This window comes from Ictalurus furcatus, chromosome 5, assembly GCF_023375685.1.
Source record: "Ictalurus furcatus strain D&B chromosome 5, Billie_1.0, whole genome shotgun sequence".
Lineage (NCBI taxonomy): Eukaryota > Metazoa > Chordata > Actinopteri > Siluriformes > Ictaluridae > Ictalurus > Ictalurus furcatus.
In genome coordinates this window covers 4,801,894-4,825,988 of record NC_071259.1, presented here as the reverse complement: position 1 = coordinate 4,825,988, position 24,095 = coordinate 4,801,894, and the positions used below count along the sequence as shown (strand labels likewise).

At 39.6% G+C, this 24,095-nt stretch overlaps 3 protein-coding genes across 4 annotated transcripts; 1 reads left to right on the top strand and 2 right to left on the bottom strand.

Annotated features, from left to right (window-relative positions):
* Positions 1 to 1,632: 1,632 nt before the first annotated feature.
* Positions 1,633 to 6,606, bottom strand: timm17b (translocase of inner mitochondrial membrane 17 homolog B (yeast)). Its single transcript, XM_053624341.1, has 6 exons — positions 6,472 to 6,606; positions 5,821 to 5,920; positions 5,674 to 5,737; positions 4,726 to 4,854; positions 4,059 to 4,169; positions 1,633 to 2,159 (listed from the first exon to the last, which is right to left on the bottom strand). The coding sequence occupies exons 1-6, from the start codon at positions 6,495 to 6,497 to the stop codon at positions 2,071 to 2,073; spliced, it is 519 nt and encodes a 172-aa protein (XP_053480316.1). The 5' UTR covers positions 6,498 to 6,606; the 3' UTR covers positions 1,633 to 2,070.
* Positions 6,607 to 6,793: 187 nt separating this feature from the next.
* Positions 6,794 to 11,884, top strand: pqbp1 (polyglutamine binding protein 1). Its single transcript, XM_053624340.1, has 7 exons — positions 6,794 to 7,118; positions 7,312 to 7,378; positions 7,481 to 7,592; positions 10,574 to 10,674; positions 11,125 to 11,340; positions 11,472 to 11,535; positions 11,640 to 11,884. Exons 2-7 carry the CDS (start codon positions 7,312 to 7,314, stop codon positions 11,809 to 11,811), a joined length of 732 nt encoding a protein of 243 aa, XP_053480315.1. The 5' UTR covers positions 6,794 to 7,118; the 3' UTR covers positions 11,812 to 11,884.
* A 1,377-nt stretch (positions 11,885 to 13,261) lies between these two features.
* gpkow (G patch domain and KOW motifs) lies at positions 13,262 to 23,163 on the bottom strand. 2 transcript variants are annotated; one of them, XM_053624338.1, is made up of 11 exons: positions 22,982 to 23,163; positions 22,298 to 22,464; positions 21,574 to 21,746; positions 20,361 to 20,467; positions 17,361 to 17,568; positions 16,549 to 16,681; positions 16,012 to 16,240; positions 15,483 to 15,600; positions 15,295 to 15,364; positions 15,112 to 15,197; positions 13,262 to 13,704 (listed from the first exon to the last, which is right to left on the bottom strand). In XM_053624338.1, the coding sequence occupies exons 1-11, from the start codon at positions 23,161 to 23,163 to the stop codon at positions 13,582 to 13,584; spliced, it is 1,596 nt and encodes a 531-aa protein (XP_053480313.1). In that variant the 3' UTR covers positions 13,262 to 13,581. The 2 variants fall into 2 exon arrangements, with proteins under 2 accessions (XP_053480313.1, XP_053480314.1); XM_053624339.1 differs by having other exon boundaries at positions 21,607 to 21,746.
* Positions 23,164 to 24,095: the final 932 nt, after the last annotated feature.

Sequence of the window (24,095 nt, the reverse complement as noted above, 5' to 3'; positions counted from 1 at the left end):
GTTTTAAAGGAACTCAATTTTGTGTAGGAATTTTTTTTGCATCTATAAAAAGTAATACTTTTTATTTATTTATAAGTAATACTTATAAATAAATAAATAAATAAATAAATAAATAAACATAATAAAGTTATATATTATATATAGTATTTATGCATTATTTTTTATGGATGCATAAAAAGCACAGAACTAAACAACAGTCCTAAATTAATAATAAAAACTCCCTTTCACTGCACCTTATGGTTTCTGTTACTCACTGCTTTTAGGAATATTATTTTACTTCTGATCATAGTGTTTTAATTAAACATTACAGATCTTACTTGCGCTCCCACTGCGAGTGAGGAGCAATGCGGCCTAATTACTAACACATCACTTTCGTTATAATAAACGACAGAAGTTACACTGCAAGCGCACAAGTACAGCATATAATGACAATAAATTCAATTAAACTAAACCTTTTAAGCAACTTGCACCAGTTTCCGCAACCCCTTGAACACAGTGGAGCATTTTGGATATAAACATAAGATTGTGCACATGCATCACCGTCGTGCTTCAGTGCTACACAAACGCCACTTTATAAAGTTTGATGTTCTTCAGGGTGTTTAATATAAAATGCTCCCCTGCCTTAAAGGACTTGGGTCGCACACTTTCTTCCTCAGCCACTCGATGAGTACGCCTCTGTCTGATGGTGACTGAGGTCATGTTGGGAATAAAAGGTAACGTTAACATAAACAATAAATTGAAGAAAGTCATTGGTGACTCTGATGTCATGCGCCACTGACTAGGAAGCGGCTTATACTTCCGGTTAGTAAAAAACTAATGTGTTCCATTTGAGACGATACTACCCGTCTAAAATTCATAGACTAGACCAGAGGTTCTCAACCTTTTGTGAGCTCTGGACATATAACAATCCACAAGGACCCCCTCATTCCACAACAGTTATAGTATATATATTTAAACAGTCATTTCTATATATGTTACTTTAATTTATTCATATTGAACATTAATAATATTAACATTGGACATTTAAAATTCGTCAGCTCAGTTAACGTGATATTTGTAAATGCACACGAATAACCAAATCTCATTTGAATATGTTTTGATCCATTTAACAAAAAATACATAATATTATTTAAACATTTAAAAAACTTTCCTAAGGACCCCCTGCAATTACACCACTGACCACTAGGGGAGAATACTGCACTTGATGGCAGAGTACATGTTGCATAGTGTAAGTGACCAGTACATCATTTGGGACACAACTTTAGTATTTATTCTCCAAAGCGTGTCTTCGGAACGGAGGTAGCGTAATGAGTAAATGTATCGCGCGCAGACCAACTAATCGATAATGAGATTTGTTGACAACGATTTTCATAATCGATTATTATCGATTTTAACGATTAGTTGTTGCAGCTCTATTTATCACCATGTAAGCTATTTGTCGTAAAGAAAAGACAGATCCAAATCAACAACAAAATAGTTTCTTAATAGACTACAGTCACATTCTCCTTCTTGTTGGAATCCATGAGTAAATAATAAAGCAAACTCATCTCATAAAGCAAGCAAGAAAAACAGTAAAAATATGCAAAGTGGGAGGAATCGCTTTTGATGTAATAGAAATCATTTGCAACTATCAATGTTTGACAATTTATTTCAATTTGTTTCAGTACAAACAATTCTTATTTTCAAAGTGAGAATTACTCAACTATTTTAAATGCTAAGTTTTGAATAAAATACTTAAGGTTGCTGTGCATGTACTGCACATACAAACAAATAATACAATGTGATCTCATACCTAAACAATGATTGTAATGTTGAACCGGTTTCAAATATGTGACTGTGTAATAATAATAATGATGATGATTATTATTATTATTATTATGCAACTTCCCTGTTCACATTACAAAAACTAAATTGGATATGACAAAATGACCCTGAGTGATTACCGTACATACTGCCTTCAGGCAGGAAAAAAAAATCTGCCATAGCTCTAATGGAAACCTCAAACTGTAAAGCTTTTTCTTTTTCCTTCCCAGTCTGTAGTGTCACAGTCAAAATGGCAAAACAGCAGCTCTATTGAAACTGTCCGTAACCACGACTATCCTGCCCCCGGTCTCTGTCTTTCGGAGGTAGCTGACTAGGATCCTCCAGAAATGGACTCGCTGAAACAAGGAGGGGGAAAAAAGTGTAAAGCAAGTTCTAATAATGCACAAGAATAACAAATGCAGCTGAAGTGATGATAAAGATGATGAGATCTTGATAGACATAATCCTATGTTCTTACACATACGCTCACCGACCACTTCATTAGGAACACATATACACATGCTCATTCAGGCAGTTATCCATTCAATCGAGTGGCAGAAGCACAACACAGATACACTGCATCCGGAAAGTATTCACAGCGCTTCACCTTTTCCACATTTTGTTATGTTACAGCCTTATTCCACAATGGATTAAATACATTATTTTCCTCAAAATTCTACAAACAATACCCCATAATGACAACGTGAAAGAAGTTTGTTTGAAATCTTTGCAAATTTATTAAAAATGAAAAACAAAAAAGCACACGTACATAAGTATTCACAGACTTTGCCATGACACTCAAAATTGAGCTCAGGTGCGTCCTGTTTCCACTGATCATCCTTGAGATGTTTCTACAACTTGATTGGAGTCCACCTGTGATAAATTCAGTTGATTGGACATGATTTGGAAAGGCACACACCTGTCTATATAAGATCCCACAGTTAACAATGCATGTCAGAGCACAAACCAAGCCATGAAGTCCAAGGAACTGTCTGTAGACCTCCGAGACAGGATTGTATCGAGGCACAGATCTGGGGAAGGGTACAGAAACATTTCTGCAGCATTGAAGGTCCCAATGAGCACAGTGGCCTCCATCATCCGTAAATGGAAGAAGTTTGGAACCAGCAGGACTCTTCCTAGAGCTGACCGCCCGGCCAAACTGAGCGATCAGGGGAGAATGGCCTTAGTCGTGGAGGTGACCAAAAACCCGATGGTCACTCTGACAGAGCTCCAGCGTGTCTCTGTGGAGAGAGGAGAACCTTCCAGAAGAACAACCATCTCTGCAGCACTCCACCAATCAGACCTGTATGGTGGAGTGGCCAGACGGAAGCCACAGCCCGTCTGGAGTTTGCCAAAAGGCACTTGAAGGACTCTCAGACCATGAGAAACAAAATTCTCTGGTCTGATGAAATAAAGATTGAACTCTTTGGCCTGAATGGCCAAATGTCATGTCTAGAGGAAACCAGGCACCAGTCATCACCTGACCAATACCATCCCTACAGTGAAGCATGGTGGAGGCAGCATCATGCTGTGGGGATGTTTTTCAGCAGCAGCAACTGGGAGACTAGTCAGGATCGAGGGAAAGATGAATGCAGCAATGTACAGAGACATCTGATATGGTCTGCTGCTGTTGTAGCCCATCCACTGCAAAGTTCAATAACCTGTGCTTTCTGAGATGCTTTTCAGCTCACCATTGTTGTAAAGGGTGATTATCTGAGTTACCATCGTCTTGCTTTCGGTCTCAAACCAGTCTGGCCATTCTCCTCTGACCTCTCGCAACAACAAGGCGTTTCCGCCTACAGAACTGCTGCTCACTGCATGTTTTTGTTTATCACACCAAACTCAGGACGCTATTTGTGTGGGAAAATCCCAGGCGATCAGCAGTTTCTGAAATACTCAAACCAATCCGTCTCGCACCAACAACCACGCCAAGTCACTGTGAGCACATTTTTTCCCCATTATGATGTTTCATGTGAACATTAACTGAAGTTCTTGTCTTATATCTGCATGATTTTATGCACTGTGTTGCTGATTGCACAATCGCATGCATGTGCAGGTCTACAGGTGTTCCTTATAAAGTGATCGGACAGTGTATAATCTTGATTCTGACATAAGGTTGGTACTCAAACTAAAGTATAAATATCAAGGTTTATCCCTCTACTTACAACAAGCTCCTTTCACGGAGACCAACAATTATCTTAACATGTAAACCTCTCAAAAATATACAAATGTTGTATCCATTGGTGTGGTACTCACGGTTCTGGAACTGTTGTGCAGTGTATCTAGTGAGTAAAATACCGACGCCCTCGATCAGGGCCAGCAGAACCCCTCCCATCATGGCAGAGCCAACCATAGCCAAGGGTCCACCTGGGAAAGCATATACATATGATAAAACTTATGACAGGAGTGGGCGTTATCAGGAAAAAAAAAATCATATCACGATAATCATATACCATCAAACCTAGAAAGCTAATATAAAAAGTTTCATACCATAGCACTGTTGAATGCGCGATTCTGATTGGTCAAGAGGTGTTGATTAATTTTCTATAATGGCAGCGCTGATAATAGTGTCAGCGCCGCGTAAAGGGAGCTTATAGCAGTTATAACGTACGTGATAACAGGAACAGTAAATGTAACTATAAACTGATAAAAAGTACGACCGATTGTTGTGCTTTCTGAGCTGTAGCATTTGGCTACGGCACACTGCAGGAAGATCCTCCAAATTTTGAAAAAGTTGAGACAACAGCGCATGTGGCCGCACATCTTAACATCTTGGACTACGAGTGGAAATATGATGAGGACTCGCTCATAATGAGAACATGAAGCGCAAAGTAAATACTCTTGGAAACCTTTGCAAATCCATGAGGTTTGGATAACTTCATTTCAGAGTGGAACTGAGAAAGGCTTTAAATTGATCACTCACTGCGTGCAGCCAGTATGGCTCCTGTCATGGCGCCGCTGGTGATGGAGTTCCACGGGTCCTCTTTCCCCCTGAGCCGCACCAGGCCGCAGTCTATGGTGGAGAAGAGACCCCCCCACACTGCAAAACTACCTGTGAGACACATCACAAGGTCCTCATGAACTGGTACTTAGTATTTCAGAGGTTTCTCGAATTGACAAGGTTAGCTAGCATGCAGATTATTTACATAAAAGTGTCTAATAATTTGCATAACAGCTATGAGATTGTTTCAAGTAGGTGAATATAAATAAAGAATAATAATTGACGGTGTGTCCAAAAAAAAAAAAAATCAATGCCATTTCAATATACAAAATTTTTTTGTAATCATGCTTTTTCAAGTGCAGAGCTACTTAATCTCAGAAAACAACATTTTGAGGGTCAGTCCATCTCGAGTGGTCCAATAATTGTAAGTTGGTTGCTTGACTGTTTTAATTTTTTTCGAGTGATTACCTGTATTGGCATTGCAAAACCACCTGTTTTGTTTATTTTATTTTATTTCACTTGTTTTAACTACGATGGCCATCTTTGTGTCATGGCACACAACGACAGCACACATTACAGTGTCTTATTCCTTACACACTGTGCGCTTCCAGTTTATCCGATTGTCAGTATGTATCATGAGAAGAGTACGCTGCTTATGTTTATAAGGAAATAAGGTAAAAAGGACAATAAATCCTTCCCACGAAAAAAAAGTTCTCATTTGTGTAACCCCAACCCCTGCCAGCTCTTATTTATTAATAGTAACATGATCACTAAGGGAACAGGTGATACAATACTGGAATCCAGGTCAAATATTGTCTGTGTACTTTCTTTAAACCACACCACTGTTCCAGGAGGAGAACAGAACAGACGGGACAGCATAATAAAGACAGAGAACGGACTGGAAAGTGGGACAAAAAAAGAAAAGTTCACCTCCAATCTGTGGAGCTCTGATGCGCACAGCATTGACGCTGCCTTTCAGTCGATGTCGTACACCCTGAGAAACAGACGTTGTCATTTCTAATCAAGAATAAATGAGAGGAATACGCTTCTTTTTACGGTTTAGTTTCTGAAACTCACCACGGGTGCATTTCGGAAGCCTTTGACGGACTGAAAAATCCCACCACCGATGGCTCCCATTGTGAACGCTCCCCCGCAGTCATCTACTATTCTCCATGGACTAAACACACACATAGAGAGCATGCACACATGTACTACAGGTTGCAATTCTGCATTACCTAGGTTGATAGGTCCACTAGATATTACAGCATTCATAGCACAGCAGTGACACAAATATATCTGTGTTGATAGGATATGAGTGTATCAGGTACAGCAGCACTATTGAGATTTTAAACACTTCTATTTCACTGCTATGAAACTGTACAGATGAGTTACAATGAGTAATTATACTAATAACGTCCACTGTATGGTAGCTTGAACTGATAAAATGGCCAGTGAGTATACTATATTATTAGCAAGCAATAACGTTGTTAAATGTTAAGTACACAGATGAGAAGACAGCAAGGCCACCAACTGGTAATGAAACACGACCCTGCAATGTTTATTACTGTTAGATAACCAGTTGTAGCACAGTGTGTACTCAAACACTAACACCTAATGAGAGTTTAAGGAAAAAAAAGAGTAACCCTTTCTATTTATTTTTTCATTTTCCCTTCCAACGAAAAGTCCATCTAATAGATAAATAAAGACGGCATGTATCTTATACTTTACCAAGGTTCACGGACGTATTCCTCCATGATAAACTACCGACGGTAAACATTGCCGTGACGCAATATTTTAGCGACGGTTGGTTGTTCGGACTGGAATGAAGTTGTTTTGAAATTCGATATTCGCGGACATGCGGAAATTAAGGGACCGTCTCTAAAGTTAAAAACGACATTGTTAAACACGTTTCTAACTTCAGTAGTATTTGAAGGGAATGACTTACAGTCATATAAGTCATAGGGTACACTGTATTGGGTACACTGTTTAGTATGTAGTGCACTAAATAGGGTACACAGTATTGGGTTCACTGTATAGTATGTAGTGCACTAAATAGGGTACACTGTATTGGGGGGTTTCTTGTATGTAGTACACAATCTATGTAGTAGACTGATATAGTGAGTAGGGAGCGGATTAGGAATTAGCGTTTAGTGTTTAAACGCCAATTAGCAGATTTAATTTTTTATATATGGGTTTTCTAAATTCTATGCGATTTATATTTAATATAAATATCCACACTAAAGAAAATAATGAACAATAATAAAAATGCAGTCGCAAAAACACAAAAGGGGGCGGGGTGTGACGTCAATTTTCTGCGTCCAGCGAGGTATTTCTTTTTCAGTTGAATGAGACGTTAGGAGCGTCTAATTATAAAGGTAACTTGAACGATATTTTCATTTTTTTTTAACGATGCATAATACGATTAAGCTGTTATAGTGTTTTTAAAAACTCTATTTCTTATATACTGCGGATAGTAATATATAATAAGTCATATAGCGGTAACATTATGCTAGCTAAGCTAACAACACAGCGTGTGTGAAATGTCTCACTGCTGTATTTCCTCCCCAGATGCCTCTGCCACCAGCTCTCCTGGCTCGTCTGGCCAAGAGAGGAATCGTGAAACAGTCAGACCAAGGTAAGATCTTTACTTGCATTATTCTGACACATGACGATCAGACCTCCAGTTTTCTCCCGCTACTGTCTGACTGGATGTGTGTCTGTTTCTTTCAACTGTAAGAAGCTGAAGAGGAAATCATTGCTGAGGACTATGATGACAACAATGTAGACTATGAAGCCACAAGGCTTGAAAATCTACCCATTAACTGGTACAAAGTGTTTGACCCAAATTGGTAAGTACTTCAAGGTGTATGTAATCCATAAGGTTCAAGAAGTGATTCATTTTCTATAACAGCAGCTCAAAGTGGAGTTCCAGCTGTAATTCGAACCACATATTAATGCGCTTATTATCTAGAGTCTCCTCTCAAACTATTGGAACGGCAAGGCCAATGTGCTATGTCGTTTAACACGTCTACATATAAGTACCAGGTTATAAAAGCTGAAATTCTAAACTCTGTTCTCATATTCATTTTTTGATCTCAAACACAAATGTCATCAGCAAAAACAAATGAATTGGCCTTGCTGTTCCAATAGTTTCGGAAGGGATTCTATACCGTAAGTGAGAACAGGAGTGAACTTGTTTCACGGATGTTCCGTAGCGTTCAGCATAATAAGTGTGTGCTGAGAAAAAGAACTATCGTGGAGGTAAAAGGAAATGTTCAACTGATTTGGTGTGGATTCCTGCTCTTGAACACTGCACCGATGAATTTCCTTTGACTGTAGTTAGTGTATTTGTGGAATGTCTGCTGGGTGTTGTAGTGTCAGGACAGTGATACGCAAAAAACGTTCAGATAAATTAGGCTAAAACGCTAAAGGTGAGAAATGCAACACTGCCACAGCATTATTGCTGGAATGTCTGTGAAACAATCACAAAGGTCAATTTCTTGAGAGAAAGTTAACAAACAAATGTATTATCAGTGTAGTTTTGCCACTACTTTCCCGTATTTCGCTTGACAAGCCTTAAAATACAAAAGGATGGGCTCTCATTTAGATTCCTAGCTGATTTTTGCCCAGGTGGAACATTTTACCTGATTTTATTTGCATATACAGTGCTGTGAAAAAGTATCTGACGACTTCTCTTTTTGTGTATATCTTGTACTAAATTGTTTCAGAAATTAAAACAAAATCTAAAATCAAAGGCAACCTGAATAAACACAAAATACAGTTTTAAAATGATAACGTTATTTACAGAAGCAAAAAAGTTATCCAATACCAACTGGGCCTGTGTGAAAATGTATTTGCCCCCACAGTTACTAATTCCCCAAATCTATGAAACTGCATTCATAATGGGGTTCAGCTGGACTAGACACAACCAGGCCTGATTACTGCAAACCGTGTTCAATCACATTATCGCTTAAATAGAACTTTTTCAACAGCATGAAGCTGGTTAAAAGGTCTTACCCGGTAACACACGATGCCAAAGTTGAAAGAAATTCCAGAAATGATGAGGAAGAAGTTAACTGAAATGCATCAGTCTGGGAAGGGTTACAAAGCTATTTCAAAGGCTCTGGGACTCAAAGGAACCACAGTGAAAGACGTTATCTCCAAATGGAAAAACTTGGCTCAGAAGTGGCAGATCTTCCAAAATTTCTCCAACAGCACAGCAACGACTCATCCGGGAAGTCACAAAAGAGCCAAGGACAACATCAAAGGACCTACAGGCCTCTCTTGCATCAGAAAAGGTCACTGTTCATGACTCCACTATCAGAAAGAAACTGGGCAAAAATGGCATCCATGGAAGAGTGGTGAAGTGAAAACCACTGCTAACCCAGAAGGACATTAAGGCTCATCTGAATTTTGCCAAAACGCACCTTGATCTTTAAACCTTTTTGGAGAATGTTCTGTGGATTGATGAGTCGAAAGTGGAAGTGTTTGGAAGACAGGAGTCCCATTACATCTGGTGTAATCCAAACACAGTATTCCACAAAAAGAAAATCATACGCTACCTATGGTCAAGCATGGTGGTGGAAGTGTGATGGTGTGGGGATGCTTAGCTGCTTCAAGGCCTGGGCAACCTGCATTAATTGAGGGAAACATGAATTCTGCTCTCTACCAGAAAATCCTAAAGGAGAATGTCCGGTCTTCAGTCCGTGAGTTGAAACTCAAGAAACTTAACTGGATTATGCAGCAAGACAATGATCCAAAGCATAGGAGTAAGTCCTAGTCCTAGAAGTAAGTGAAAGACTGATCTCTAGTTATCGGAAGCATTTGGTTGGTGATGGGTATCGGATAACTTCTTTTTCTGCTTCAATAAAAATAAATAAATAAATAACTGTATTGTGTGTTTACTCAGGCTGCCTTTGTTTTATGTTGTATTTCGTTTGAAGATCTAAAACTATTTAGTATGAGATATATGCAAAAACTGAAGAAATCAGGCTGGGAGCAAATACCTTTTCACAGCACCGTACACTCACTGTCCACTTTAATAGGAACACTTGTATACCTGCACATATATGCAGTAACCTAATCAGCCAGCATCACACTGTGCAAAAAATCATGCAGATACAGGTCAAGAGCTTCAGTTAACGTTCACATCGAACATCAGAGTTGGGGGGGAAATTGTGATCTCTGTGACTTGAACCGTGGAATGGATGTTTGTGCCAGATGTACTTCAGAAACTACTGATGATCTGGCAATTTCACCCACCACAGTCTGTAGAGTTTACACAGAATGGTGCGAAAAACAAAAAAAAAACATCCAGTGAGCGACAGTTCTGTGGGTGGAAACGCCTTGTCGATAAGCGGAAAATGGCCAGATTGGTTCGAGCTGCCAGGAAGGATATATAGTAACTTATGTTGTCTTTAATTTATTTATTCATTTTCATATGGTTCATTTACATGTGATTCATTTTCATGAGATTCATTTTCATGTGATTCATATTCAAGTGATTGTATGTATCACTTGAATATAGTAACTTATGTAATCACTTTTAACAACCGTGGTGAGCAGAAAAGCATCTCCGAACACACAAAACATCACACCTGAAGGTAGATGGGCTACAACAGCAGAAGACCACATCACGTTCCATTCCTGTCAGCCAAGAACAGGAATCTGAGGCTATCATGGGCACAGACAAAGTCACCTGGTCATTTTTCCGACTCCATGGCGTGGCATGATTCTCGTAGCTTTACTTCATGCTCAGTTCTTCTTTCATAGAATTCTGGTTTGTACAGCTGTATCCGTTGACACAAAATTCCTTTGTGTTTTGCTTTAGTGGACTTCCGTACTACTGGAACGTAGAGACAGACATGGTGTCCTGGCTGTCCCCCAACGACCCCACCGCGGTCATCACTAAAGCATCGAAGAAGCAGAGAGGTAAAGAATCGAAGGGAGATGTTTCTCTCACTACCGGTCTTTGTATTGCCGATCCTGCGATATGCAAATGAGCTCTGATGAAATTAAATTTTTTTTTTTTTGCCACAATAATGAACGCAAGTCAATTTTTAATAACTTCACATCAGGGCAATGTGAACACCAGCGGGATTTTAACATATTGCAAAGCATATCGCAGTATAACCACATTATCATACACTATTAAAGTCTGTTCTTCAAACATCAAAGTAACGAGCTGCTAAAATTAGACTTGGCTCTGTTGTGTTTCTCAACTGAATGTCTATTACAGTACAAAGCTTAGGATGAGACAGACCTGAGAGATGAAGTGTTTGCAGATATTTTCCTTAAAACTACGGAAGTGCTGCGGTGAGACGGCGCTCAAACGATCAGAGCTCTGGTTGAAACGCTCCATTTGTTTTCTTCTGCTCTCAGTGGAGATCGCAGACGACAGAGCGGACGGCCACCACGAGAAACCCGACAGAGAGCACGATCGCGACAAAGAGCGAGAACGGGACCGTGATCGGGATGACGGGAGGGACCTGGGAAGAGAGCGAGACAGGGATAGGGATCGGGACCGAGAACGAGACCGAGACCGGGACAGACGGATGAGAAGAGAGGACAGCGGCCCGTACAGCAAATCCAAGAGAGGTAAAATGTCTTTTTAATCAGTTACAGTAGAGCAAATGAAATCATGCAAACCGGTCCTTAATAACTTTTACTCAGTGGTAGACCTGTTAGAAAAACTTTTCTTTTAACTTCTAATACGTTTCTTTACCCAGGGGGAAGCCGTAAGCAGGAAGAGTTGGATCCTATGGATCCCAGTGCCTACTCAGATGCCCCAAGGTGACCACCAAATTCATTTAGTCTAATTAACACTGTCCATTTAAAATATATTAAAGGTGCTGATAAACCATTGTGTGTGTGTGTGTGTGTGTGTGTGTATTCAGGGGCTTGTGGTCCACCGGGTTGCCTAAGCGTAACGAGGCTAAGACGGGAGCAGACACGACGGCGGCAGGACCCCTGTTCCAGCAGAGGCCGTACCCCAGTCCCGGAGCCGTGCTTAGAGCCAATGCTGAACACACCAGACGTCTAGAGGAAGAGGATGATGATGATGACTAAGTAGGAGGAAAGCATCTACAGCGCCTTTATAACAACCTGGAGAATAATAAACATGAACAGCCTTTAAACAGTACACACAGCTATCCGGAAAATGATTCGTGTCAGTCATATCTTTCCCTAACAGTTGCCTCTCTTCATTTCATAACATCTCCAATCCTGTCAGGAACGGATACGGATCAGTGTCACGGTGTTGAAATTTGACACATTCTATGGTTTCCTTTGACAAATTTTAGACACCATCTCTTCACGTGTTCACGCCTCAGACTCGAACAACCGTCAGAAATCTAGTCTGTATTAAAGGCTTTTTTTAATGGGTTTTCATCCTGCCTCTGTATCCCGGTGCCACAGTTTGAATGGCAACTCTTCACATGTCGGTTCAGTGTGTTTTGTAAATCTCACTATGTATATCTCACTATGTATTATACATTTTGTAGAAAGGCAGAATTGCAGAGCCTCTTTTAACAGTTGGATGATCTTCCATTTATTGATGTTTAATGGAAATGTTCAATTTCTTGGCTTGTTAAATCAGTAAGTTTTTTTTGTTTTAAATAATAATAATAAAAAAATAACACTGGGGTTTATTCAAAAGACCTTTTGTGCATGACGTACTAAGAACAATATAACAACTGAAATCCTGATGATGAGAAATTGCAGAATAATATATAAATAATTACCTTAAAAATCAGAATGGAGGCATCATAGACCATCATGCCAAAATTCAGGTGTTAAAACTGTATGCGTTGTACCATGCGAGGCATTCCACTTCTCGGTTTATCGTTGTGCAAAAAAAAAAAAACCTCCCCAAAATGATACGAATTGTAAAAATGCACTCACTCACTTGGCACTTTTAATAGGAACACCTAAGTACCTGCCCGTTTATTACATTTTCCGATCAGCCAATCACGTTGCAGCAGCGCAATACATAAAAGCATGCAGATACAGGTCAAGAGCTTTGGTTAATTTTCACATCGAACATCAGAATGGGGGGGGGAAAAACTATGACCTCAGCGAGTTTGAGTATTTTCCGAACAGCTGATGTCCTGGGATTTTCACACACAAGAGTCTCGAGCGTTTGCGCAGAAAGGTGCAGGGGAGAAAAACATCCAATGAGCAGCAACTCTGAGTGGAAACACTTCAAGCTTCAAGCAAAGGAAGGCTACAGCAACTCTTTACAACCGTGGTGAACAAAAAAGCATCTCAATACACAGAACCATGAGTTGGATGGGAGACAACAGCAGAAGACCACATTGGGTTTCACTCCTGTCAGCCAAATGCCTGAATACGAGGCTACAGTGGGGACAGACTCGCCCAAACCGAGGATTTGACAGCACATGATTGGTTGATTTAGATAATTACACGAATGAGCATTGGAACAGGTGTTCCTATTAAAGTGTCTGGTATACTGAGATGTATTTTATCACTCTTAAATATCCAGCACTTCACCCTGATGACCAATAGTACACTTTTATTATAAAAAGACATCCAACATGGCAGTGATTATGGCACATGTACAAAAATCTCATATCTACTACAAACAGTCTGTTTTCAACATGTTGACAAGGTGAGAGATGTTTCCGGCGGTCTCTCCAGCCACCAGGATGCAGCTTTAAGAACATTAAGCAATAAGTGAAATCCCAGACTCATGGAGGGGGCAACAGTGTTCATATGATCCATGCGAAGTAGCATGTCTGAGTGAATAAATCTAGTTGTGGACAGTCTAGTCGTCTCCGGGGTGAGTGGAGGCGGTCGTCTTGGTCTCTGAGGTGCTTGTCAGCGTTCTCCCACGTAATGGCAGAGGGAATCGTAGTCCAGAGTGAAGATCTTCTCCTCGTAGCGCTCCAGCTGCACCATGGCCCTACATTTCTCCTTATCACGCTTTAGAATGCGGCCTACCTGCGCACGCACACACAAAATCGCATTATTTTTTTACTCACACCTAAATATATTCCTAATTCTTACAGTAACATTTGCTGATGTACACCAACGTGTTGACATGCATCCTTCATTTTTATGAATTACTCTTTAAGACTAACTGAAAACTACTTCAATTGTAATTTTATACCTGATTTGCAGTGATGAGTCATTGAAGGCCATCAAAGTGTGTCTAATTTCAGGTTTTTAAAAATGTAAAAATAAATCTTTTTTTGTGACGTAATAAATGATACTTTTCAATTATTTTATAGTAAACTGAGAAAGCTCATACAGTGTGCTGGGTGTCTGTGGGGTCCTTTTGTCTAATTTTATGAATTAAGTTAAAAAAAAACAAAATACTAAAATGTTATTTATACAACACCTTTCAAACACTTAAAACGGAGCCTATGTTTAAAAGTGTGACAGGGAGGGGGGGGGGGGGTATGTTGAACGGAAAAATACAACAACCCAGAAACAAAAAAAATCTAAAAGTAACCAAAAATCAAATATGATGTAGGCAAGTGATGGTAAGAAGCATTCCCTCCAAGATTTTGCGATCGCAGAAATGAATGCGAAATCAGGCAAACCGGAGTAATATCCTGAGGAGCTTGCAAACTTTCAGAATTACTGCAGATTTCGATTTCGCGTGGCCCTCTTCGATTCAGGTGCGTCGAACGTGAGTCACAGCTAAAAGGTTTCGTTTACCAACAAACATCACTGTGCAAGACAATTCCGTGCGATTGCAATGTTGCCGATTCAAAAAAACAAAAAAACAAAAAAAAAAGCATAAAAAATCTCTGCTAGTTGCATCACCAATTTTGAAGGGAAAAAAGAAAAAAGCGCCACTGCAAAAATCGCGCAAATAAATAAATAAATAAATCAGTGAAATCCTGTACGGATTGAGGAATGCAATAAATAATAGCAGTGACAAAAATAAGAAAATAAATATTAAATAAAAAGTGTATAGAAATAGAATAATAATAATAATAATAATAATAATAATAATGTAACGTTACGGTAAAAGTAAAGCAAATAAGAAAAGCGAGTTAAAAGCTAAAGTGAACAAATCTTTTAGCTGTTTTGTGTTTGTTTTGAAATTGGTCTTAAACTTTTTTTATTTTATTTTTTAGTAGCCTGACTTTTTTCAGGCTACTATTAATCTAGTGTCATTTCATTTTTATCTAGCTCTAACTCATTTTTGAGAAAACAAAACAAGTCAATGTCTGAAAATATGCCAGTGAACATATGTAGGAAAGTTTACACAAAAGTGTGTTTCAAAATTCAGTGACTCTACTGATGGTCAAAACATATGACTCACAGACAGAAGTGTCAGGCACAACCATACCATGCTGCATGGTAACCAGTTACAGTGTTTGTGTATATGTATACCTGTCCTCGGTGTTCTCCCAGCACCACCATAATGGAGTCTGCGTCACCTTTGGGCACGATGGTCTCGAGCATCGTCTGTTTGACATCTGACAGACAAAACGAGATCAAACGGCTCAAATACGCATCGCTGGATCGGGTCCAATCGTAAAAATGATTCGTATCGAACAAAGCGTAGCGTCTTACCGTCCAGCAGTCGTCCTTCGTCTGTACGACAGACGCAGACGTGCGACGCGATGACGTCCTCGATTCTCATCTGAACACAACAGACAAGAGTGCAGAGACTTCATGATGCTGTATTATTAGTGCGAGGTGCAGCGGTTTTGCTAAAGTAGGAGTTAGCAGCGGTTGTAGCAGGAGGACTGAAGCGCTACCTTAGAGTTGTAGTATTTGCCTCCTTTAAAGGTTTTATCTATGAAGCGCACACGGAGGTCTCTCTGGAGCCAGGCAGGCGGAGACGAGCGAGGCTCCTTCATCGGAGGAGGTTTCTCTCTGAAATCATGAGAAAGAAGAAAAAAAATCGATCACATATTCTTTATATAATCGGTCCCTCCGGGATTTTGCGATCGCAGAAATGAACGCAAAATCAAGGAAGTGCCGCAATATTTGGAGGAGCTTGCAGTTTTTCTGCAGATTTGGGCCGAGACGTGTCATGTGACGTCATCACGACGCGCATTCACCCTTCGATTCACGTGCGTCAAACACGAGTACAGCTAAAAGGTCTCGTTTACCAACAAACGTCAGCATGAAAGACTGCGATTTCACCAATTCAAGTAGTTTTCTGGAAAAAAAAATAAACTTCTGCGAAAACCCTGTATGGACTGATAATTTAAAAAAGTAATAAAACAGTAGAAGCTTTTCATGCTCACATTCTGTTCATTTTCGCTCCCCAGGTGACGTTACCTGTCCGTATCGGTTTCCCTGTGCTTCCTCTTCCTCTGGTCACGCTCTCGCTCGTTCTCTCGTTCCTTCTCTCTCTCCGAGTGCCGATCTCTCCGCCGCTCGTCTTTCCCGTCCGGCTTCTCTTCTCCTCTCTGCTGGTTGCGCGCTCCATCTTTCTCTCGGTCTCTTTCCTTTTCCCGTTCTTTCTCTTTCTCCTTCTCTTTCTCCTTGTGGGCTTTGCTGAGGCGACCTGGCAAACAGAAAACAAAACGAGCGTCGTTATCGTCATTTTTCTTTATCGGCAATCCCAAACATACATCTATGTGACATCACAGACCGCCTCACGATATCGTGAAATACAAAATGATGTGATATTGTTTGGGATGAACACACTCAGAACGCTCAGCACACTCTCAGTGTGCTAAGTCTATTCAAAACCTCTATAATACATTGAACAAAATACGCCCACAGGGAGAAAGAGAGAGAGAGAGAGAGAGAGAGAGACTCTTTAATTAAAGCTTGGTTTAGAACACTGTTGGTGTCATGGTGGAGACTCACTGAGGTCTTTGCTGTATTTGTCGTATTCTTTGCGAGGCACCAGGCGTAGTGAGTGCTGGCTGATGGTTACCGATTTTCCACCGATGGCAAGTTTCACCATGACTCTGGCATTGTCTGTGTCTACCCCCTCTATCTGAGAGAGGAAGAGAAACAGAGAGAGAGAGAGAGAGAGAGAGAGAGAGAGAGAGAGAGAGAGGGGATTTATCGAAAGAAAGCCTTAGGGTACGTTTACAGAATGGATCCACATGCTGAATTAGATTAGCATGTAATCATCTGCTGAAACACCCGGATATCATATATATGTTCTCCAAACGGTAACTAAAAGATTCGGCTCAAATAGGATTTCTGAGTTAATGTAGACATTCACACCTGTAGGAAACATTACACACTGACTGACTATTCGAAAACAAGCCAAAAATGTATGAAAATGAATTGAAGTCAGTCTAACCGTATCGCTACTTAATTTCCATTTATGTGAGCAAAATGATGGGCTTAGTGATTAGCACATTTGCTTCACACCTCCAGGGTTGAGGGTTCGATAGCTGGCTCCGCCCTGCATGCGTGGAGTTGGCATGTTTTCCCTGTCCTTCGGAGGTTTACTCCGGGTTCGCCGGTTTCCTCCCACAGTCCAGAGATGTGCATTGTAGACTGATTGGCATTTCCAAATTGTCTCTACTCTCTCGGTGTGTGTGTGTGTGTGTGTCCTGCGATTTGTTGGCACCCCATCCAGGGTGTCCCGAGTTCCTCTGTAGGATAAGCGGTACAGAAATTGGATGGATGGATGCATGGATGAAAGCAAAAGTCAATCTCACCTTCCCATAGAGGTCTTTATGAGCCCCGGTCTGGACCAGTACACACCCTCCAGGCCCAAGCACTAAGCCCTCATCATCTTTGTCCCTCTGTTCTCCGGGTTTAGGGGGTCTTCGGGGCCCAGAGGGTTGCAGGTCCTTGATGGCAGAGCGATCAGCTCCCAGACCCAGGCCTTTAGGTCTCAACTGGTGTTCTATAGGTTTCACGTCTCTGTGAGCGTGTGAGAGAGAGAGAGAGAAAACATTTTCATCAAAATTAAGTAAAAAATGCAGAAGGCTATAAAAAAAAACAACAACAAAAAAACCTTTTTATCTAGCCTTATTACCATTTAAGAACGCATTTGAATATTGAAACTGATTGGTCTAAATTTTTGACATCAGCAGTTCTGACAATATGGCCGGCTGTAATCCAAATCACAGGTTTATATTACTGCACTTGTTGTAATACATCATAATCTCTATCGCAACAACTTGTTTACGTGTATGCCGGACGCTCCTGTTACCTAACAAAGAAAATAACGAGCGATATTAGGAACTAACTTGCCTCCCTGATGGCATTAAATGTAACTATAAACGGTTAAAAAAGCATGACATATTGTCTGTTATAAATAAATTGAGAAATTGTAATCACCGTGGCATAAGGGCAATGAAACTCTTCGGTAACATGGAGTTACAGGAAAAACAACATTCTACTTCCCATGTCCCCGTTGTGGATTATTTTCCCCAAAACACGATGCCTCGCCACCCTCTATTCCTTACTAAACGTCTGACTGAAAACGCTGTTTTCTGCCGACTGAAAGTGCCATAAATTGTTTTGTTACCACTTCATGATAATCAAGATCACTTTCGCTCTTATTGTTCAGCTCTGTGAGGAAGTCTGGCACACTGTTCCATGCAAACCTATTTATTACAGTTATAGAAGCGGGAATGCTTTATTTTATAACAACATTAGGAGGAACGTGTACACAAATATGTATACTGTATACAAGAACAGCTCAGAGAGCATCAAACAGATCAGCTGCCAAAAAAGCCCTCTGTTCATCGTGTTTGTATGAGGACAGATGGCAGGTTTTAAGAGCGTCACATTAAAATAAATAAATACATACATTTTAAAAGCCAGGGAGTCACGGCCTCGGGCATTTTAATCCTGCCAGAGTGCTAATATACCGCGACAGACTCTCCCGCTCTTAATCCCTCCTTACTGTGTGATAAAAGTCATTACGAATAAAGCAACAACATACTACGACCAGGCGTTTCTAATACAAACTGGTGTTCTATAGGTTTGACTTAAGTGATAAATCCTCACGGAGCTAAAACCTCAAAACCTGCAGCTCATTTACAGCAAAAGCACCGTTCATCTGATATGACTTCACATGGGAAACCTTCTAAGTTTATTTGAGTGAGTAAAAAGTATTTTACTATTTAAAAAAAACACTTATATATATATATGTTAGTAATTAGAGATGCACCGATGTAAAGGCTATGTTTCCCGCTAAAGTTTAAAAACATCCGATGATCGAGGCCGATTGTATCCTGTCAATCAAAAGAGGGTGGGGGGGAAACATCGATTTCTTGCTGTGTGTAAAGATGTCGTCTCTTGTATGGAATGACAACAAAACTGCAGTTTGTAATCTCTGCACTGATCAAAATTTTACACCGGACGCTGCAGCAGTGAAGCGGGAGTTACGGCGTCGAGTCTAAAGTGTCATGTAACACTAAACGATTAAAAAGCATGGCGTGACATTTATTAATAACGACTTCGGATGCATCACACCATTCCATCATGGATTATTCTCCTATTATCTATTTATTCCTTACATAATGTGTAATGTGAAACACAACATTGTTTTCCGTTGAGTGAAAATGACTAAGTGCAATGAAATGATTTTATTATGTTTGTTACATATATAAGGACGAAAAGCTTACTAGTCACTTTTCTTTTTTTTGACCGAAGTTCAGGTCAGACGAACCGAATCAGAGCGCATGAAACGTTTCATTTGCAATGCGGTCTAGTAGTGTATGGCCAGCGACAGCTAATAAAAACTGACCGCACAAAATCAATGAGTAGCTAAGCAAGAATATCAGGCAAGATAAAGTGGGCTGTGATAGTAAAATAACCAAGGATAGGATGGAGTGATGTGGCCTGACGCCAAGAGACAGCACATCCTCGTGTACCACAGCAACACCACGGAATTAAATTGGTGCCAAAGGTACTGAACGTAACTTTTCAACAAACAAACAAAAACATACAATGAGAAGGAAGAAAAACACTGAAACTGAAAACAATGAACTCAGTGGCAAAGATTTAACAAGGTCTTCAAACAAATAAACAGCATTCTTTGTGAACAGTTTTCTAAGTTTCCTTTTCGTTAATCGTGGTTTATGAATGCGCTGCCAGAGTTTTCAGTTGCGATTTACTCTCAAATTTAATTCGACACAATGATAACTAAGTTGGGCGGTACCTGCCGATAACCGATTAATCAACCGATAGGTTTTCTTTTTAATTGTTAATTGTTTAATTGAAAATGATCACTCAGAGTAAAACACTGCTGAAAATTATTACAAAAATAAACAGCACTGACTGAACTTTTTAAATGAAATAAATATATATACATATTTATATATTTTAACTATTAATAAATATTAAAGTAAATAAAAGATATCCATCCAAACTGTATGAAAAAAAGTAACATTCTAAATAACAAATAAAACATCCAAGACATCCCAAAAAAAACAAAACAAAAAAAAAACACTTCAAATAACACAACAAAATTGGTCAGCGATAGTTTTTCTTTCGCCTCTAGAGGCCGCTCTATATTGACGGCATACCGTTCTCAGCCGTTCCGCAACGGACGCAGCCAATAGCTCCAGTAATGTAATCAGTTATCGGCAAAACCGATCGCTCGGTCGCCCTCTAATACGGTGTACGCACTGACCGTGTAGAAGTGTCTGAAATCAAACGGAGAGAAATCTAAAATCAGGTGGAGAGAGATGATATCTTACTGTTTGAATGTGCGGCCGATTCCCTCTCCCTGCCTCCAGCCCATTCCTTTCAGCATGGCGAGTCCATACGCCTCCACCGGAACCTGCTCGTAATCGGCCTCTGTGGACTAATATGGAGAAAGCTGTTCAACACACACACACACACACACGCATTCTGATTCTGCAGATTAATATTCAAAAGCATTCACACCAGTCAAGTCCCCTAAGCCCCTTCACACACCCAGTTCTAAACATACGCTTACACATATACAGACACACCTCAAGCAGCATAAGAGGTGATAATTAGCTGCTTTTCGACATGCCTTTCACCACCTTTCATTTAACACACAAGTACAAATCTAACGCTGCTGCACTCTCCACCTGGCACAAAGAGACTGGGGGAAATGCGAGGGACAGGCTGAGTGAGAACGAGACAGAAAGAAATATGCAGAGTAAGCATTTTATTTCACTCATTTCATTAACCTTTTTCCTCCCTCACACACCTATACGCCCGCACGTACCCACGCCAGTCATGCGGACCTGATAAACCCCATGCTGACACAGCCGTATGCAGGTGACCGGATCTGACCAGAGAGAGTCGGATTCGAGGCGAAAGAGAAAAACATATCAGGTAGACGCATAAGGGGTTACTGTATTCCCTCCCATCCAAAACTGGTACGTCAGCTTTTCATTTGCGACATTTTTTTTCTTCCTCCCTCATAAATGGGTTTCAGACTAGGGCTGCAACAACTAATCGATAATAATCGATAATTAAACTAATCGAGAGCGAATGTCATTATGGATTAGTTGGGTCTGTGACATCACTGTAGATATCCCCCCCCCTCCCCCAACGATCCAGGTTGTCCAAAACATGACACTGTTTTACATTAAGCGCTTCAAACAAATTCGTAAGTGTATTAACGTGGCTTGTCATGTCAGACGCTGCGACAGATGTGTGTGCTGTTTAATGTGTTCCGGACATGTTTTCTTCAGCGCAGGAATGACATTTTTACCTTTATATCCATCTTATTATTATTTTTTATAAATGAATAACTTTTTGCAGATTCTGCAAGGTGAATGTAAACTTATGACCACAACTGTATATGGAAGAAAATCCACATTTTCACAGTTCTGCTATCGGTGTGAAGTCGTGACATTCTCTATACTCCCTGGTTCTAAACTCTTCTTTTCACTTCCATCATCCTTAAAAACTACTGATCTTTTTGGGTTTTACCGCTTGTACGTACTCCTGCCGGTCCTGACTCACCGACTCGGGCCGGAGGTCCACTTTGATTTGTTCTCCGTCCTCGAAGCCCTGCGGCACGTGGTTCTGCATGAGCAGCGGGATGGCCAGGTTCGGATCGCACTGTGGACCATTTTTCCATTCTTCCTGCTGCTTCTGAGACTCTGAGAGCGGAGAAGAGCAACATTGAGGAGACATTCAAGCAAGAATATGACATTTACTTCTGATGTGCTATAGTTGTTTATATATATATATATATATATATATATATATATATATATATATATATATATATATAAAACAAACAAACAAAGAGCAACATTTTGATGTCTTGTTTGTCAGGCCGGTATGATTTGCTAGTCCCATAGACCAGTTAGAACATCTCAGTAAGAAATACTTATGTTCAATCCAAGTATTACAGCCAGAAAAAGCAATACATTTCTAAAATCAACACCACACCAACCTTAAAAACATCATCCCTAAATACATTTCATTTCCCCTTTTATTACCTGTTTTCTATTTATTAGTTATTACAGCATTTAACAGATGATTTATTTATATGGTGATTATTAAAGAACAGCCCTGTTGTCTAAGTGCAGCAATTCATAGCCATAAAAACGAATCGTGATTTAGCTCCAAGTCTAGGTTTACACAAACTGACACATTAAAGCCCACTTGTAATCTGGAGCATGGAGTAAAAAGCATGAAAATACACCTTCAATAAGCTCTTTAATGGCCTGAGACTCCACAGAGTCCTGCTGCTTGGATGGAGAGGATGGAGCTTCTTTCCCATCCTCCTGCTTCACCCCTTCGTGTCTGTACCAGCGGTTCTTCTGGATCAGAGGAATGATGAGCTCTTTAGGTTTCTCTACCGGCTTGGTGCTGCGTGTAGGAGAGAATGGCACATTTTTGGAAATTTTAGGATCACTAAGCATGTACGACAGCTGCAGGAAAACATTGTGGAAAAAGTATAATGGCCCTGTATGAAGTCCTTGAGAATAAATCAAGTCTTATTCTCACATGAACGATGTTGAAGATATATATGGTTAATAAATATGACATAATGCTTTGATACTCATCAGAGCACGCCAATGTCATGGAAATCTTGACTGAAGTCGTACTTTATGTTAAATCTACGACTCGAGTACTACATGATCAGACATTATTGCTGTAATTTATGTATTTTCCCAATACTGTGCATCAGATATATAAGAGCATGTCAAGACGGGCTAGCAAAAGACCTGATACATTAATAAACCAGTTTTATTCTACAGAGTAGTTGGTTAAACTGTATATGTGCCACATTAAATACTCTATAAAATAAGTAAATAAACGTAAATAAGTCAACCACCGAGCTACACGTAACAGCTAGCTTAGTTAGCTCGTAGCATTAGCTTACCTTTTTAGTTCCTTCCCCTCGACTCCAGTTAAAAAATCTCGCTCTTCTGCTGTCTCGGTTTTGGTTTTATTGATCTTTTTGGTAAAACCGAAAGAAATTAGACCAGGCTTTATTTCCTCATCTGCTTTCTTTAATGGTTCTTTATTATCGCCTCGGTTTTGTTGCGGCTCCGGCGACGCCATGTTTTGTGCTTATTAGCGTTAGTCGCAATACTGATGGGTAATGTAGTTTTATTGCAGGTTAGTTTGAGTCTAGTAACATGAGGATACAATACATTTCCCAGAATGCACCTGAAATGCGCACTACAAGTGCATGAGTGAACGCTACTATCACGTCATATGGGAAAAACCAGTGCAAAATATTTTGTTATAAATAAATAAATAAATAAATAAATAAATGCATATATATATATATATATATATATATATATATATATATATATATAAACCATGCTTCTTTCTAAAATTAAAATATTAAATATGATTTCTTCTGAAATTTCGACGACACAACCTTATTCTTCTTCATACTTTAACATACTGTATTTATGTATTTACTTCATTTTACTCCATATGTGATCCTTCTTATCTTACATTGTGGAATTAAACTGTATAAAGTCCTCTTCAATTTGCAATATTGCTGTTGTTTTTAATTGTATATTTATTATACCTTAATAAAAACACTTCCAATAAATGAAAACATTTTCATTTTGAGAGGAAGAAAATGTCATTCACATTTTTGCATTAAATACATATTTGGCTTAGAATTGAAGAGCTGCTACATACTGGAAGTCGGTAGGACCTTTTGGGGAGAAAAACCAAACACAAACTGGATCAAATGAAATGTGTGTATATTTATTTTCACTGCAGTCAACCAAGATTTCAATATATACATTAAACTGCCATTCCTTATCTATGGTGAATGACATGCTTAAAAAATACTACTTAATAACTCAGAATATTCATTTGTTAATTACCAGATAGTAACCTAAATGTGATCTTTTTTTCAAATTAAATTAGTGTAGATTTAAGATAAATTGATAAATTTAGATTTGTATCTGATAGTCAACATAAAACACAGGGACTAAGGTTTTTAAATCCAAGACATGTGTAATAGT

Excerpts from the sequence above, each read along its gene's own strand:
- timm17b (XM_053624341.1), bottom strand. The coding sequence starts at position 6,497 with ATGGAGGAATACGTCCGTGAACCTTG. Across the intron at positions 4,170-4,725 it reads AGCCATACTGGCTGCACGCA|GTGGACCCTTGGCTATGGTT; the intron begins GTGAGTGATCAA and ends ATGCTTTCCCAG. Across the intron at positions 2,160-4,058 it reads TGCACAACAGTTCCAGAACC|CGAGTCCATTTCTGGAGGAT; the intron begins GTGAGTACCACA and ends TCCTTGTTTCAG.
- pqbp1 (XM_053624340.1), top strand. The coding sequence starts at position 7,312 with ATGCCTCTGCCACCAGCTCTCCTGGCTCGTCTGGCCAAGAGAGGAATC. Across the intron at positions 10,675-11,124 it reads AGCATCGAAGAAGCAGAGAG|TGGAGATCGCAGACGACAGA; the intron begins GTAAAGAATCGA and ends TTCTGCTCTCAG. Across the intron at positions 11,536-11,639 it reads GCCTACTCAGATGCCCCAAG|GGGCTTGTGGTCCACCGGGT; the intron begins GTGACCACCAAA and ends GTGTGTATTCAG.
- gpkow (XM_053624338.1), bottom strand. The coding sequence starts at position 23,163 with ATGGCGTCGCCGGAGCCGCAACAAAACCGAGGCGATAATAAAGAACCA. Across the intron at positions 16,682-17,360 it reads ATAAAGACCTCTATGGGAAG|ATAGAGGGGGTAGACACAGA; the intron begins GTGAGATTGACT and ends TTCCTCTCTCAG. Across the intron at positions 15,601-16,011 it reads AGGGAAACCGATACGGACAG|AGAGAAACCTCCTCCGATGA; the intron begins GTAACGTCACCT and ends TCATGATTTCAG.